Raw genomic sequence first — 16,062 nt, forward strand, 5'->3', positions numbered from 1 at the left:
CACCTGAGGCTTAGAATTGATAAAAAAAAAAAAAAAAAAAGTGCCTCAGCTTGTATTATATTGTTAATGCTTGAATTCTGTTTAAAGTATTCCTGCCATGGTATAACTAGAAAGTAACACTTTTGCAGATAAGTATTTAAAATTTTTTCTTTGATTAAGTTTAAGATAAATCATTCTACAGGCCAGTATAAAAGCATTTCTGTAATATTTTGACATTTATTATTACACATTACAGCAAGAGCATAAAAAAAGACTTTTATAAATTATAAAATGGTGCTGTCCTCCAGTGTTTTCTTGTTTTTTTTTCTCCTTTAGAAGTCTTCCTTTGTAAACAAGGCCTTTGTCAAACTCTCCTAGGTCAGCAGCTTTTTGATACCCCAGAGAAATAATAAATCACTATTTATGACATCTTGACATGCTGCCATGAGGACAACTGAATTATCACAAATGTAATACTAAGGACTATTTCCCAGCATTTGCAAGTGGAAGAAGTGTTGGTAGGACCTGATTTAACCACTTTTAAGATTTGATTCTCATTGTTTCTGGTCAAGATGATTTTAAGGGACAATAGGGACAAATCCTTTGGTTAACATGAGTTACCTTAGAAAACTATATGAGTTACATTTCTCTTCTGCTGTATTTCTTGTGAGCAGATGAGAACATTTCCCTAATATGAAAACAATATTTGGGGGCTATTTCTGATTTCTCCTTTTTAGTGTAAAAGAATTATCTTCTAAATTGTTTTTTTCCCCTTAAATGTTGTGTTTTGGAGATGTTTTTGGCCAATAGAAGATGTGAATTTTCTGTCACTTTTGGAAGAGTTCTTATTAGGGGACTCTAACCTTTAGCCGGTTAATAAAGTCATGGGTCATTCCCTAAGTAGTTGTGAGTAGAAAATACACATGGTGGTAATTTATTTGATAGCATATTTAGGAAGGCCTGGAGTGATTATTTTTTCTATATAGAATCTTATGACTTTATACTTACAAGGGAGTATAGGAGTCTAAAACTATGTTCTGCCAGAGTCATTATGAAAGAGGGCATATTTATTTACATAAGATATTTATCATTAAGTTAAATGGGATCTTGCAACCTGGATTTGTACAACTGCAGCTTTCTTACTGTTTATTATGACTTTATTATTATCCATGTTAATATAGCACTTTATCTTGAAAGTGTAGGATATGTGAGAGAGAGAGCTTTTAAGTAGTAAAAGTTGTAAAGATATCGTTAAAGATGCTTGAATAATTATACCTCAGAAAAACATAGACTAGAGTCAGTGAAATTCAGGAACAAAATAGCTGGTCTTTTGAATGTTTGATATAAACACTTCATTAATTTACACATTTGGAATGATGCTTTAGATACGGAATACAAGATTTTGGCCTGAAACTCTGACATAATGTCCTTTTGGACTTCGGGTTTGTAATACGTTATTATATAATTGAAGCCTAGTATGAATTAGGATATTTTATTAGATAGCTAAGACTTCCAGAATATTTGAACAATTATAATCTGGCTATATACCTGTAAGATTTAAAACATTTTTAAAAATCACAATATTCTAGAGTATTTTTAGGTGGATTAGTATCAATTTAAGTATCAATCTTTTTTTTTTTTTTGAGACGGAGTCTCGCTCTGTTGCCCAGGCTGGAGTGCAGTGGCCAGATCTCAGCTCACTGCAAGCTCCGCCTCCCGGGTTCCCGCCATTCTCCTGCCTCAGCCTCCTGAGTAACTGGAACTACAGGCGCCCGCCACCTCGCCCGGCTAGTTTTTTGTATTTTTAGTAGAGATGGGGTTTCATCGTGTTAGCCAGGATAGTCTCGATCTCCTGACCTCGTGATCCGCCCGTCTTGGCCTCCCAAAGTGCTGGGATTACAGGCTTGAGCCACCGCGCCTGGCCTTAAGTATCAATCTTTTGCCAATATATCATCTACATCTATGCAAGCACTAATATTTTAGAAACTGTTTAGAAACCGGCCTAATTTAAATATGGGCTGGCCGTTTTGTAAGTTGATGAATGGGGCCCACAGAAGTTGAAATAATATTTAAAGTTTGAAAACCATTAAATATAATTGAAACTCCCTCCTTTAAAAAAAAAAAAAAAAAAAAGACTAAATTCAGAATTTGGAATTCAAAATTCCTTAAAAATGGTAAAAATCTCTAACCAAAAAGGAACATCATATATTGGCTTACAGGTTGTCCAAGGGAAATTCTATATCAGTTTACAGTTAAAATATATTTTTCTGGTTTAGGATGATTCTATATTTCTTTACCTACTTGATGTGGTATATTTCAGTTTTTACTATCCCACTGGGAGATGCGTTATCACACATGGAAACTGGATGTCCCGAAGGAAGCCCTCTCCCATCTTCCCCTTTGCTTTGTTGAACTGGGCGTGTAATAAATGGCCTTGCAAATATTCACAATTATTTTGTGGCTTGCTGTTGTGCTATACTAAAAGACCATTAAGCAAAGTCCAAAATTCTGTAAAAAATAGATGATCTGTAATTGATGATTTATGTGTTTTGAAGAATGTACCTGAACATTTAATATTGTATTTATAATAGCATATTGAATACAAATAACAAATGGTAAAGTGCATGGGCCATGTGATACACAAAGAGAGAGATCAGGATGAGCTTTCTTGAGTTGATGGGGTAGATAAGGTCTTTGAGATGGGATAAGGTTGCTGTAGGGGTAGGGCAGAGGTGGGGGTGGTGGCATCTGAGCATCCCAGATCAGAAGAAAGTCCCGAGATCACAGAGACCCGGCCTGAAGGAACATGGAAAGACCAATGTACCTGTTTTGACCTGGTTGCCTGGAGCAAGAAGTTCCAGTTGGGGAGAATTTTCAGAAGATAAAGTCGGAGATTGTGGAAAGACTTGACTTGCAGGCTAAAGCATGAATATTTTAACCAATCTGTATTGGAGGCTTGTCTCAGAAGTTTTGAGCAAGGGAATACATGAACAAAGCAATATTTTAGATTAATCTGGCAAATTGTGGATTCAAGTCCAGAGTGGGAATTGAAGCTGTTAGAAGGATCCTGGCAATAATGCGAGCATATGATAGCTCACAAGGTATCTTCATATCTCATATTTTATTTGATTCGTATCAAAATTGAAGTTGTAGTCAGCTACTATTATCTCTATTTTGTAAGTAAGGAGCTTGAAACTCAAGTTAAATGAACTCATTTGGTGATTTTTTAAAAGGCATATTAACATCATTAATGGCTGTTACCCATTTTAACTGCAATGAACTTGGAGTTCATTGTTGAATTGTTGCTACTATGAAAGTCAGGGCCAGTTGACATTTAATGAGTGCCTATCATATAACTTTATTTCATTCAGCATATGATGGTTGAGTTTTTTACTCTTTAGTAAAAATGTGCCATTTCAACCAGAGGTTTTTAAAGTATGTATTTCAGACTCTTCTTTTTATATGTTTAAAGTATAAATAAACTTATCTTGGCAGACAGAAAAGGAAGTGGGTATTGTTGATTCTTATCAACATCCAGAATGAGGTTGCTTTGCAAAAGGGCCTAAGCTAGGAGAGACAGGCATATGTGTAAACATACATGACCTACTACCTTTCAGAGTGTCATGATTTGAAACTAACTTTTTTTTTTTTTTAGTTTGTTAGGTTTTGTTTTGACCAGTTTGCCCAGCAGTTTGGGTTCCACTGAATTTTAAAAGTGATAGTCATCTGTGATTACCTTTATAACTACTAGTGGACATGAGTCTTAGAGTAGAGGATGCTTTGCTAAAGGGTTTCTAACACTTGGGTTTTCTCGTAAATTCCCTTTTTAAAACAATTTTTCGTTTGTGGGACCATTGTCAGTCCTCATGGAAAGTGCATGAAATTGCATCACAGGTAGACTCTTTTGAGATGGCAACTCATGGTATCTATAGGGGTGGTAATGTTAAGAGGCAGGATCCTATTAAGGCAGTGTCTGAGGTTCATGGGGGACTAATTAGCTGCTGCCCGAGTTTGTTGTTATCTTCTGTTGTGCACAGAGCTGCCTCACAGCCTTTGCCAGGTCTGACTCTGGGCAAGGACGGTTCCCAAGGCAGTTTATTTAAAGTGAGGGTAGCAGCTCACACACATCCTAATTTGTTTCCCTGATTGAAAGATGAAGGAGAGTTCACAGAAGCCCAAGGAACAGAGGAAAGTTTTAATCCAACAACTTTTAAAAAACATATTTGACTTTGAAACGAATGGGAAAGTGTCGTGAATAACCACAAGAATGCTGAAGAAATGTTTTCAATGATTTTCTAGGGTCTTGATGGAGCAACTTATAATGTTAACTTCAAAACCACGTGCGATTTTTATCTGTGGTACAAATCACATTATGCATTGTTTAAAGTTGCACAGCTCAGACCAAGAAGCAATGTGGGCCTTGGTAATGTTTCACCGCTTATCCCGACAACCTTGGCCTCTAAAAAAGAAACTTCGGGTAGATTTATTTCCTTTATCTGCATTGCTGTTCTCCTTACCCCCGCACTGCTTCCCCATTAAGAATAACAGTGCTTGAGGCCCAGTTCTAAAGATGTTGCTACTTCTTGTGGGTGAATTATCAATTCATTTATAGAGAAAGCCACATAGAAAACAAGAGGCAGCCCTTCAGGTCAGGGGAGATGTTCTGAATCAACAAGCAGACATAAAAAGAACTCTTATCTTAACTATCTCCTGAACCTTGCAGTTCTCCTGTAACAGCCAGAACGCTAGTAAGACTGGGATATTCTTAGAGATGTGGACTGGGCCTAACTTTTATTTCTTGATATTCCACCTTTAACCTGGACCTCAAAGTTTTTCTGTAAAGTGAGCAGTGAAAAAAGACAGGCTGGAGATCCAAGATTTCCTTGTGCTTTCTTATGAAGTTTGGTGAAGAGCAATTTGATATTGTCAAGGTTGGTGTGCTTCCCCAAACTCTGTGACTAGAAACCAAAAGTTTCTAGGGAACTTTTTTTTTTTTTTTATTAACGTAAAGGCCTTGCTGAAATGCTACCTTCTCCATTACACTTTACCTAATTCCTTTCTCTCCTCTACCCTCTGAGCTAAAAGTAATGTCTCCTACTCTATGGCTGTGTTGGATAGTTTAGCTGTACCCCCCCGTGTCCTGTAGGATCTTTCAACATTTTTCTCTTGTTGCTACTTATACACAAGTCTCATTTCCCTATCAGACTTCCAGAGTTGTAGGGTAAGCCTTCTCTTCATTTTTGTACCCCCTGCATGCCTTGTACCTGGTAGATACTCAGTATAGTAGGGAATAAGTAACTAAAACATCATCAACCTTTTCAGTTTATGATATTGTCTTCATTTCACATTTCAGGGCTTCTCTTTACTTCTCTAGCCTGTGATAAGTTAATATATTATCACAGCCAAAGCCTAGTCCTTGCAAGATATCCCTCCCATTGTTTCTGACATTTTTTTCTGTGTCTTCTATTTTCTAACCCTGCACACCGCTCAGGCCTGGTGAAAACTCTGGTGGAAACATTTCTTGCTTGATCCGTGTAATAGCTCGGTGTTGGACTAGGAGTCAAGAGATAAAAGGTCCTGCCTGAGGTTTCTCTCCTGTTGCAGATGTTACTTTGGGCAAGCTGTTTTCCCTTTTTGCCTTACTGCTCTCATCTTTTCAATGGGGGTGTGGCAAAATGTCTCTTCAAGTTACCAGAATTATTAGGAAACACACATAGGTGTGTTCAAATATTATTCCACATGTGGAGGTCTTTGGTGTTTCTGTTGATTACAATTAGACTGTAAGACACAAGTTTTGGAGTGGTGACCCTTAAAATTCCATGAAGTGGAACTCCTTTTAATATGCGGATGGCTGTGCTGAGCCTTTCAGCTAAGGGCAGAGGATGGAGATTTGGCCGAGGGAGGATGACTGTGGTGTTTGGAGCTCTGGGAAGTTCCTCTGGGGCCTCTTCTTTTTAAAAACACACACTCTAGTTGTGAATGTGGGAAAGTGGGAAGTAAGGATGAAATCAAGACAGAGTATACTGCTGAGAAATTCTTGCCTGAGAACATAGTGGTTTGGCCCTCGAGGAGTCTTGGTCTGGGGGAAGATGGGGACCAGCAATGCATATGTATGGGAGGTTGCTGTGTCCGCTTCTCCCCAGATAACATTTTTGTCATATGTTGTTAGCCACATACACATACTTGTGGAGCAGGTTGTTCTTTTCTGTGACAATGTGAAACTCCCTCCTTCTCCCAACACAAAGTAAAAATAGATTTTGTGTGTTATTATGTGAGCAGACCTACCACTGCCCTGTGAAGTCCATCTGGGCCCTCTCCTCCAGCCTACCCTACTATGCTTACTGCTCTCATCACCACCCTATCTCTATTGTCTCATTAGTGCTTTGGAGAAGAAAGGGGCAGAGAGTCCAGGGGATACCAGCAGGGCTGGTGAAGGAAAAGCAGAGTTGACCAATACTGGACTTCAAACCTTAATCATACTAACTTAGTAATGATGTGCTGCTTGAGACTAGCACTTCTTTCTAATTTATTTCCCCAGGTTTCTTCATACTGTGGGAAAGTTTAATTATATACTTGAACTGTAAAATAAAGGTGCCACCCGAAATGAAGTGGAAGAATAAGAGGCCAGGATTATAGACCTCATCTTTGAGAGTCCTCCCCTTGGGTATACTTGGGTGATGGTAGCCACGGCAGATCTGAGGGCAGCCCTGATTTTGCCTTGGGAGTCCATTAATGGACTTTCCAACAAACACACAGGTTTGGATGAAGTCTTCAAGATGCTCTGGAGGCAGCAGGCATCAAGTCATGGATGGACAGCTAGAAGGGTCCTTTGAGATACTCCTATCCTGAGCCTAGAGGAAGTCAAGACCCCAGAGGAAAGGCACTTTTCCCAGGGCCCCAGAGTTGGTGGTGACCCTGAGACCAGAACCCAGGTCTCTCAGCTCCCAGTGGGACATCAGTGAATATCACATCAAGTTCTATGAGAGTCCAGATCTCTGCCATTCATCAGTTATATGGCACAGGCTAAGTTTCTTCATTTGTTAAACTTTACTGTTAGTCTGAGCCACACACATTCATTGAAGTCCAGGCATCTGAGGTTCTCTTCTTATTAGTTTCCTATATAACATGTTCCTATATTAATATTCCAATTATATGCCCGTAGTTTTCCACTTCCCTTGTAACATGTTTTCCCTCTAAGACATTTTTAATAGTTTCCTTCAACAAAAAAATGAGAAGCATTTTTATGGGACTATATATGAGTAATTACAACATTCTCTGAGATTCCCAGGTGGAAATGATAATACAAGCGGAAAGTAGCGTTATGGGCTAATATATATTAGAATTTCATGTTTAATACGCATCAATTATATTAAAAGTAGGAATATCAGCCTAACTACAGTATTTGTATCTTCATTGTTCAAACTCGTGGTATATTACTGTAATACCTATTGAAGCTGATTTCAGTGTAAACCGTAACAGGAAGTAAGCAATTTCCTTTTATTCACTAAAAAATAAAAGGGTGTATTAGTGTACTGATATACATGAAAGAACATTATATCTTGTAGTAGCCCTGAATTGACGTCAGCTTCCTAAATTTAAAATGCTGACTGAACCTGTGTGAGGTGGTGGAAAGCAAAAAAAAAAAAAAAAAAAAAAAAAAAAAAAGTTACTTCCATCTGCTTTGTTTATCACAAAGAATAAATAATAACATTGGGCTCTCTAGTGAATTGTGAATTCAAGGCTGTAATTCACTGTTGAGGCTCCCCTGTTATTTAGAAGCCACTTGTACTGGGTTCCCTTCGTCCTGTTTTGATCCGCTGCTTATGATCACTTTGAAGTAGCCTTTGACTGCTTTGTGTTTTAGCTCTAATTTACTTGTCAAAATGACCTAAATTCTTGCCTACACTTTAAGGATATCTTTATAGGAACACAACTCAAACCCTGACCGCTCTGTGGTTTTTATTTATAAAATTAACTGAAGCCGGCTGCAGTGGCTCACACCTGTAATCCCAGTGGTTTGGGAGGCCAAGGTGGGAGGATCACTTGAGGCCAGGAGTTCAAGACCAGCCTGGGCCATATAGTGAGACTCTGTCTTTACAAAAGATAAAAAAAAATTAGCTTGGCATGGTGGTGCCGCCTGTAGTCCTAGCTACTTGGGAGGCTGGTGGGGGAGGATCACTTGAACCTAGGAGTTTTGAGGCTGCAGTGAGCCATGATCTCTCTACTGTCCTCCAGCCTGGGCAATATAGAGAAGCCCTGTCTCTAAAAATATGAAAAATTAAAGTTAAAATTAAAGAGTTGATTTTATTAATAGTTAGCCCTTGAAATTTCCTCTGCAGTTGATTCATCAGATAATTTTTGAGCTATGACTATATGCTGGTTGAGGTGCTGGGAATGTGGAAGGGAAACCAAGCATGCCCTGCCTTCATGGCCTTCATACTCTAGAGAGTCAGTGCAAGTGATGGGTCGCTAGGAATGGAAAGAATGTGTTTTTTGTACTGCCCCTCCAGCCCGTCATTCCACTGTGGGTAAAGAGCCCTGCTATGGTGACGAGGCCACCACAGTCTCATTCCATCTCTGCCACTAAACAATGGGTAAGTAAATCACTTAGGGCGTGTCATTCTGTACTTTGTGAGGTTGACAGCAAAAAGTTTCTCCTTGTACAGGTGTGTGCCTCCAAGGTAACGTCATAATATAGAATGATTACTGTTGCTAGTGGTATTCAGCTATCTTGCTGGCATCATTGATCTCTATCAGAATGTGAAAAACAGCTTATTTACTCATTCTGGCTCATATCCAAGATGCAGTTGTACCCACTCTGTGAGGCATTTCCAATGGGGATGCCAAGAAACCTTAGAGTGTGGGTGGTGGAATATAGTTTTGCTGAAATTGTAGAACCAGAATTTCCACACCTCGTCTGTGGTGAGCTCTGATCCAGTAGTCATGGATGACTTCTCTCAAGATTCTTGACCAGGGCCAGGTCTGGGACAAATCCCTGTTTTTTTTTTTTTTTTTTTTTGAGATGGAGTCTTGCTCTGTTGTCACCCAGGCTGGAGTGCAGTGGTGTGATCTCATCTCACTGAATTCTCGCCATTCTCCTGCCTCAGCCTCCCGAGTAATTGGGACTACAGGCACCCGCCACCACTCCTGGCTAATTTTTCTTGTATTTTTAGTAGAGACGGGGTTTCACCGTGTTAGCCAGGATGATCTTGATCTCCTGACCTCGTGATCTGCCTGCCTCAGCCTCCCAAAGTGCTGGGATTACAGGTGTGAGCCACTGCACCCAGCCAAATCCCTGGTTTTAACTATCCGAGGGGTCTTTGCTTCAATTAATTAGCTGGCAAGAGGATCACATCTTAAACTGTCCCTCCTGATCACCTCTGGTAGAGTAGAGTTAGTGGGGAAAGCAGTGCTAAGTAAGGGTGGCCATTTGTTGTGCAGAGACTATAGCTGTGTTTTTCACACGTGTCATTGTATTGAAATCTCAAAAGAAGAAACATTAAATAAAGTAGCTAGTAGTTACATAATACGAGTATTTGAACCCATATTTGTCTGATTCCTGTAGCCTTTGCTTTTTTCATGATTGGGAGGACTTCTCTTTCATTCTCAGATTAGAAGATTATATTTTTCCCCGTTTAACTATCTTGAAGTTTTGAATGCCCACTCACTTATGAAAATGAGTCTTGGTTGGATACTTTTGAAAGGGTTCTGTATTTTAATGGGTTTGTGGGGGTTAATGACTTGTAAGGTGTCCAAGGCAGTAAGTAATGGAGAGCATCTGTTGACTTCAGTAATAAATTTCAAACTTGTTTAGAATTCTGCTTATGTGTTAAATTTGAGTTTCTCCAGTGAGTCTTTTTGTATCTTAGATGATTTATATTTTTCTGGGGAATCATTTAGTGTGTGTGTTTTTTTAAACAAGTGGTCTTCATAAAGACTAGGACAGACGGATGTATATCACACTCACTCAAACATCTGGAATAGACAGGGCAGCTCTGTTTGATGTTTGTTACAGAAATGGCACCATCAAATGCTAACAACTGTTTTATTCTGATCTTAACATCATGTTTAAAACATGCCTTCCTTTTTTCTACTTTTCAATTTAGCATTACTCTACTGACTGGCAGAGACGGGAGAAGTAGATGTCCACGCCCACAGACCCTAGTGCGATGCCCCACCCAGGGCCTTCGCCAGGGCCTGGGCCTTCCCCTGGGCCAATTCTTGGGCCCAGTCCAGGACCCGGACCTTCCCCAGGTTCCGTCCACAGCATGATGGGGCCAAGTCCTGGACCTCCGAGTGTCTCCCATCCTATGCCGACGATGGGATCCACAGACTTCCCACAGGAAAGCATGCATCAAATGCATAAGGTAAGAGTTTGTTCTCCCATTCAAACTCGACTTCTGATAAGTGGATGGCTAATATTTCTCATAACCCCATCCCCCTTTCTACTGTTGTTAACAAGAAAATCAAGGAAGATCTTTGTCTTATATATCTCATATATTATTAAAAACGCATATTGTGAGGTACTTTTGTTGCTACAGATGTTGTACCAGTTATGAAAATCAGATGTTGACTTTTTAAAATACTGAGATAGACTATGCAGTTCTGACAAGTAGATCTTGTGATTTGTGGGTTGAAGGTATTTTTGTCTTGGCGAATTAGTGTATTAGTCTATAAGTCTTATTTTTTCCTATCTGTGTTAAGTAACTTATCCACTAATGAACATACTGAAAATTATTATTTCCTAAAAAGGTTGACATTTATTAACAAAAATTAGATCCCAAAGAGTAAAAGGAAAAAGTCCTTATCTAAAGGATTTTTGGAAAAGGGCTTTATTGAAATTAAATAGTTTCTAGGGAATCCTTAAAATGCACATTGCTGTCTGTCTGTGAAGCAGTTTTATTCTGGTTTTGGAAGAAGGTTCTGATTTTTGCAGAGCTCACGTCCAGCTGTGTGTTTCTGGACTAAGGTTATAATTATCCTTTATTTATGAGGCTTGGATTGTTGCTGTGGGGATGATCATATCTGTACCATTTGGCATTATGCCTTCACAGGAGATGCAAAGAAGAGAGAACAGCCTTTTGAGAAAGTAAACAAGATCCTCTGTGACAGTTTGCTTTGAAAGTAAGCAATAGCCAGGAAAAATCTATGAGGACATTACATACTACCTGAAGGTTTTGCCTAATGAGACACGTAGAGGTTTTACACTCCTTGGGATGATATCACAGGTGGATAGGGTGGCAGGGCTGCTTCTTGACATTAAGTAGGTGTATTCATTAGGATTCTCCAGAGAAACAGAACCAATAGGAGATAGAGATATATGTAACAAGAGACTTATTATGAGGAATTGGCTTACACAGTTATGGAAGCCGAGAGTCTATTATCTGCAGTCACCAAGCTGGAGACCCAGCAGAACCTGTGGTATAGTTCCAGTCTGAGTGTACAGGCCTAAGAACCAGGAGAACTGAAGATGTGCATTCCAGTGTGAGTCCGAAGAGCCCAAAGAGTCAATGTAGTTAAGTTCAAGTCTGAGGGCAGGAGAAGACCCAGCTTAAGCAGTCAGGCAGAGAGAAAGCTTCTCCTTTCCTCTAGCTTTTTTTTTTTTTTTTTCCTATTCAGGCCCTCCATGGATTTTGGATGAGGCCCACGACATTGCTGGAGGCAATCTGATTTATTCAGTCTAAGAATTCAAATGATAATCTCATCCAGGAATACCCTGACAGACATACCCAGAAATAATGTTTAATCAAATATCTAGGCACCTGAGGCCCAGTCAAGTTGACACATAAAACGAACCATTACAGTAGACAAGCTGTGGAAGATCCTGGCTTAAAACAAAAAGATTACCACAGAAAAGAGCAAGTCTTTCCTCTAGTTACGTAGGACTTTAGGTCAGTTTTAGGGTAGGGCATCAGAGCCCAAAAGGGAAGATCCTTTTGTTAAAAATGTTGTAATTTGATGATTTTCAAATCAGGAAAGTAATATATGATTATTTTGAAAAGGAAAACAATACTGACATAAGCAGATAATCCTACCTTCACCCCAAGTAACAGCTTGTTGTACATGCTTTTTCTATCTTATTTTTCTGTATGTTCATTAAAAATACTGTATAAGCACAGATATGTATATATTGGTGTAATATTTTTGTTACTTTTCTTTTACTATTATAGAATCATATTGTCTCTGTTAATTACTCTGAAACTTCCTTTTTGCCATTTAACAGTGTATTATGGGTATCCCTATAACATTCCCTAGTTTCTGTCTCCTTTTTTAACAGATAAATTTGTTAGCTTGTCAGAGCTCTAGAGAAATAAAGCTGCTTGTTTTCCGTGTCATATTTTTCAGGGAACCTATTGAACGTATTGACATATGCAAGTCCTGAAATTGTTTTGTGTTGAGATTAAATTAATTTGGGAGCTATATTCTAGATCTGATCAATGACTTGTAAACCCTCCTCTAAGTGGCTTACGTAATTTCAGAATAATTTGACGATATCTCACCTTCAAAATGAAAGATAAAATGTGAGGGAAATACTTAGCTAAACTTTATTGTTCTTTAGCACTTAAAAATTCAGCGTGTGAGTGTTGGGTCAGTTTTGTGTTTTTCTCCTGGATCGTTTGTATGTATGTATGTATTTATTTATTTTTGAGACGGAGTCTTGCTCTGTCTCCCAGGCTGGAGTGCAGCGGAGCGATCTCAGCTCACTGCACGCTCCGCCTCCCGGGTTCACGCCATTCTCCTGCCTCAGCCTCCGGAGGAGCTGGGATTACAGGTGCCCGCCACAGCGCCTGGCTACTTTTTTGTATTTTTGGTAGAAATGGGGTTTCACCATATTAGCCCAGATGGTCTCGATCGCCTGATCTCGTGATCCGCCGGCCTTGGCCTCCCAAAGTGCTGGGATAACAGGCGTGAGCCACCGCGCCCGGCCTCTCCTGGATCGTTTTTATTGTTATGTCTTTTGATCCCTTCATTTTATGTCCTAGCATTTTTATTACACGTTCTCATATTCTCTCTACCCTCTTAAATACTCCCTTTTTTAGTTTTGCTTTGCTCGCATTCTGTGAGTTTTGCATTTTTTGCCATCCTGCTTCTCCTTAGCCCCAGCCTCTCAGATAGTTCCCTGCGTGAGGACCTGGGTGCGGGTTTAGAGCTCACACCTGCTGACCAGATGCCTTCACTTTTTTCTGTTCTTTTTATAGGCAGCTTTATTTCTTCTCTTATTCTTCCTTCTCCCTCTGAGGCTTCAGCTTTTTGCTTTTCAACATTACTGGAAATAAATAAACAAGTGGCCTAAATACATCTGCTGTGTTGCTTTGATTTCCTCTCTATTATTACTATTTAACAGACTCAGTGACACTCTTTATACCAGATTCCTCCCATTTTTCTTCTGAACATCCTCTTTATGATACATTTTTCTTCTTTTCAAGTGCATACTTTTGACTCTGCAGAAATTAACTTTCTTTTCTCTAAAACTGCAAACACTCATACTTTCTTGCTTGAAGTCATTTGGTTTCTATAAACTCCTGGAAATATTTCTTTCAGGCTGTTTTGAAAATTGCTATTACAGTTTGGGGAGGAATAGACTTTTCCTTTTTCAAACACATGCTCCATTGCCCAATTCTGGGTTGGATTAATGTCGATTCAATAGCTGTTTATTGCATGTCTGTCACATATTATGCCTCAAGTTTTGGGTCCAGCCCCTGTGTTCATTATTTATTTCCAAACCGTGCCTTTAACCTTTTCCATTCCTCTTCCCTCTGTAGTATAGCTTTATCTGTTGCACACTCTTTCCCTTTCAGTATTCACCCCCGTTCACAGCTCTATCCTGTCTGTTCCTCTCTTTCCAACTGCCATGGAACCCTGTGGTTTCAACTTTTAAACTTTCCATCGTTCCTTTCCTTCCAATGAAGAAAAATTACCAAAAACTGGATCATCACAGATGTGTCCAACAGCCTTCCTTCAGACTTCAGACTAACTTAACATATAACAGGTTTCAAGATTACTTACCAGGGTATGGAAAAATAGCCTATATTTGTCTACCTTGTGACCAGGGCTTCATTTTCATCGCCCGTTTCGATATTACAAAAAAAAAAAAGAAAAGAAAAAAAAAATCTACTGTTTAAAGACTTAACATTTGACTTACAGATAGGTTGCTGATCCTTTTGGTCTAGTCTCCTTTTTTTAACTCTAGAACGGGTAGTAAATGATTGTGCCACACTTTTGAAGAACTTAGGGAGGGGTCTGAAAACTCCAAATAGAAATGTTTTCCCTTATAGAGGTGTCTAACTGATGTCCTTTAAATGTTTCAGCCCATCGATGGGATACATGACAAGGGGATTGTAGAAGACATCCATTGTGGATCCATGAAGGGCACTGGTATGCGACCACCTCACCCAGGCATGGGCCCTCCCCAGAGTCCAATGGATCAACACAGCCAAGGTTTGTGTCAGCTACACACCGGATACTGGTTCCCCAGCATAGTCTTTCAGTCTTTCCTGTTGGATGTTTTAATTATGACTTCCAAACAGTGTGTCTAAGGAAGATCAAATCCAGCAGGTTTCTTTTCCTTATAGAAATCTACCTCCGTCCTCACCAATACAATCTGATGACTTGTATGGGAAATTTTATTTCTGAAGTCCTAGTAATTTTGCTGGCCATCATGTGTGCAAGCAGTCTGCAAAGTGCTCTATGTACTTTATCCAGAATCTTTATCGTAATCTTTTTTTTTTTTTTTTTTTTTTTGAGATGGAGTCTCGCTCTGTTGCCCAGGCTGGAGTGCAGTGGCCGGATCTCAGCTCACTGCAAGCTCCGCCTCCTGGGTTTACGCCATTCTCTCGCCTCAGCCTCCCGAGTAGCTGGGACTACAGGCGCCCGCCATCTCACCCGGCTAATTTTTTGTATTTTTTTAGTAGAGACGGGGTTTCACCGTGTTAGCCAGGATGGTCTCGATCTCCTGACCTCGTGATCCGCCCGTCTCGGCCTCCCAAAGTGCTGGGATTACAGGCTTGAGCCACCGCGCCCGGCCTATCGTAATCTTTTAGGGTAAATTATGTTATCCCAGTTTTATAGTTGGAGAAGATAAAGCTGGACAATTTACTTTGTTTTGCCAAGTTTACATGTCCAGTCAGTGAGAGGGCCAGAAAGAGAATCTAGGCCTGCTTCCCAGCAACAGTGTAGATGTGAAGGTAAGGTGAACCACCTGTGTCCCTTAAATTGCATGCTTATCCATTGTCTATAAGACAGCTTTATCTGGAAGTGAAATTACGTGTCATTTCTGGTGGGTGGCTAGGCCTGTCATAGCAAATTACCACAAACAGAAATGTATCCTCTTATATAATTCTGGAGGCTAAGTCTGAAATCAAAGCATCAGCAGGGCCATGCTCTCTCTGAAGGCTTTGGAGAAGAATCCTTCCTTGCTTCTTCCTGGTTTCTGGTGGTTGCCAACAATCCTTGGCATTCCTGGACTTGCAGATGCATCACTGCAATCTCTGCCTTAGTATCCACATGATTTTTTTCCTGTGTGTCTGTCTGTGTTCAGATTTTCTTCTTTTTTTTTTTGAGCCGGAGTCTTGCTCTGTCACCCAGGCTGGAGTACAGTGGCACATCTCTGCTCACTGCAAGCTCCGCCTCCCGGGTTCACATCATTCTCCTGCCTCAGCCTCCCGTGTAGCTGGGACTACTGGCGCCCGCCACCATGCCCGGCTTCTCCTGCCTCAGCCTCCCGTGTAGCTGGGACTACAGGTGCCCGCCACCACGCTTGGCTAATTTTTTATATTTTTTTTAGTAGAGACGGGGTTTCACCGTGTTAGCCAGGATGGTCTCGATCTCCTGACCTCTTCATCCGCCTGCCTCGGCCTCCCAAAGTGCTGGGATTATAGGTGTGAGCCACCGTGCCCGACCCAGATTTTCTTCTTTTTATGGGGACTATTCATTGGATTAGGGCCTTCCCTAATGCAGTATGGCCTCATCTTAACGTGATTACAGCTACAAAAATACTGTTTCAGGCCGGGCTTGGTGGCTCAAGCCTGTAATCCCAGCGCTTTAGGAGGTTGAGGTGGGCACATCACGAGATCAAGAGATTGA

General features: G+C 40.2%; 1 protein-coding gene across 5 annotated transcripts in view; it reads left to right on the forward strand.

Annotated features, from left to right (window-relative positions):
• The window catches only part of SMARCA2 (SWI/SNF related, matrix associated, actin dependent regulator of chromatin, subfamily a, member 2), a 181,968-nt gene that overhangs the window by 4,116 nt on the left and 161,790 nt on the right, over positions 1 to 16,062 (forward strand). For all 5 annotated transcript variants that reach the window (XM_030919245.1, XM_030919249.1, XM_030919247.1 and 2 more), the window contains exons 2-3: positions 10,086 to 10,346; positions 14,289 to 14,418. In XM_030919245.1, the coding sequence (XP_030775105.1) occupies positions 10,122 to 10,346; positions 14,289 to 14,418 (355 nt within the window). In that variant the 5' untranslated portion in view covers positions 10,086 to 10,121. The remainder of the gene's footprint in view (positions 1 to 10,085; positions 10,347 to 14,288; positions 14,419 to 16,062) is intronic.

Source organism: Rhinopithecus roxellana, chromosome 16 (assembly GCF_007565055.1).
Source record: "Rhinopithecus roxellana isolate Shanxi Qingling chromosome 16, ASM756505v1, whole genome shotgun sequence".
NCBI lineage: Eukaryota > Metazoa > Chordata > Mammalia > Primates > Cercopithecidae > Rhinopithecus > Rhinopithecus roxellana.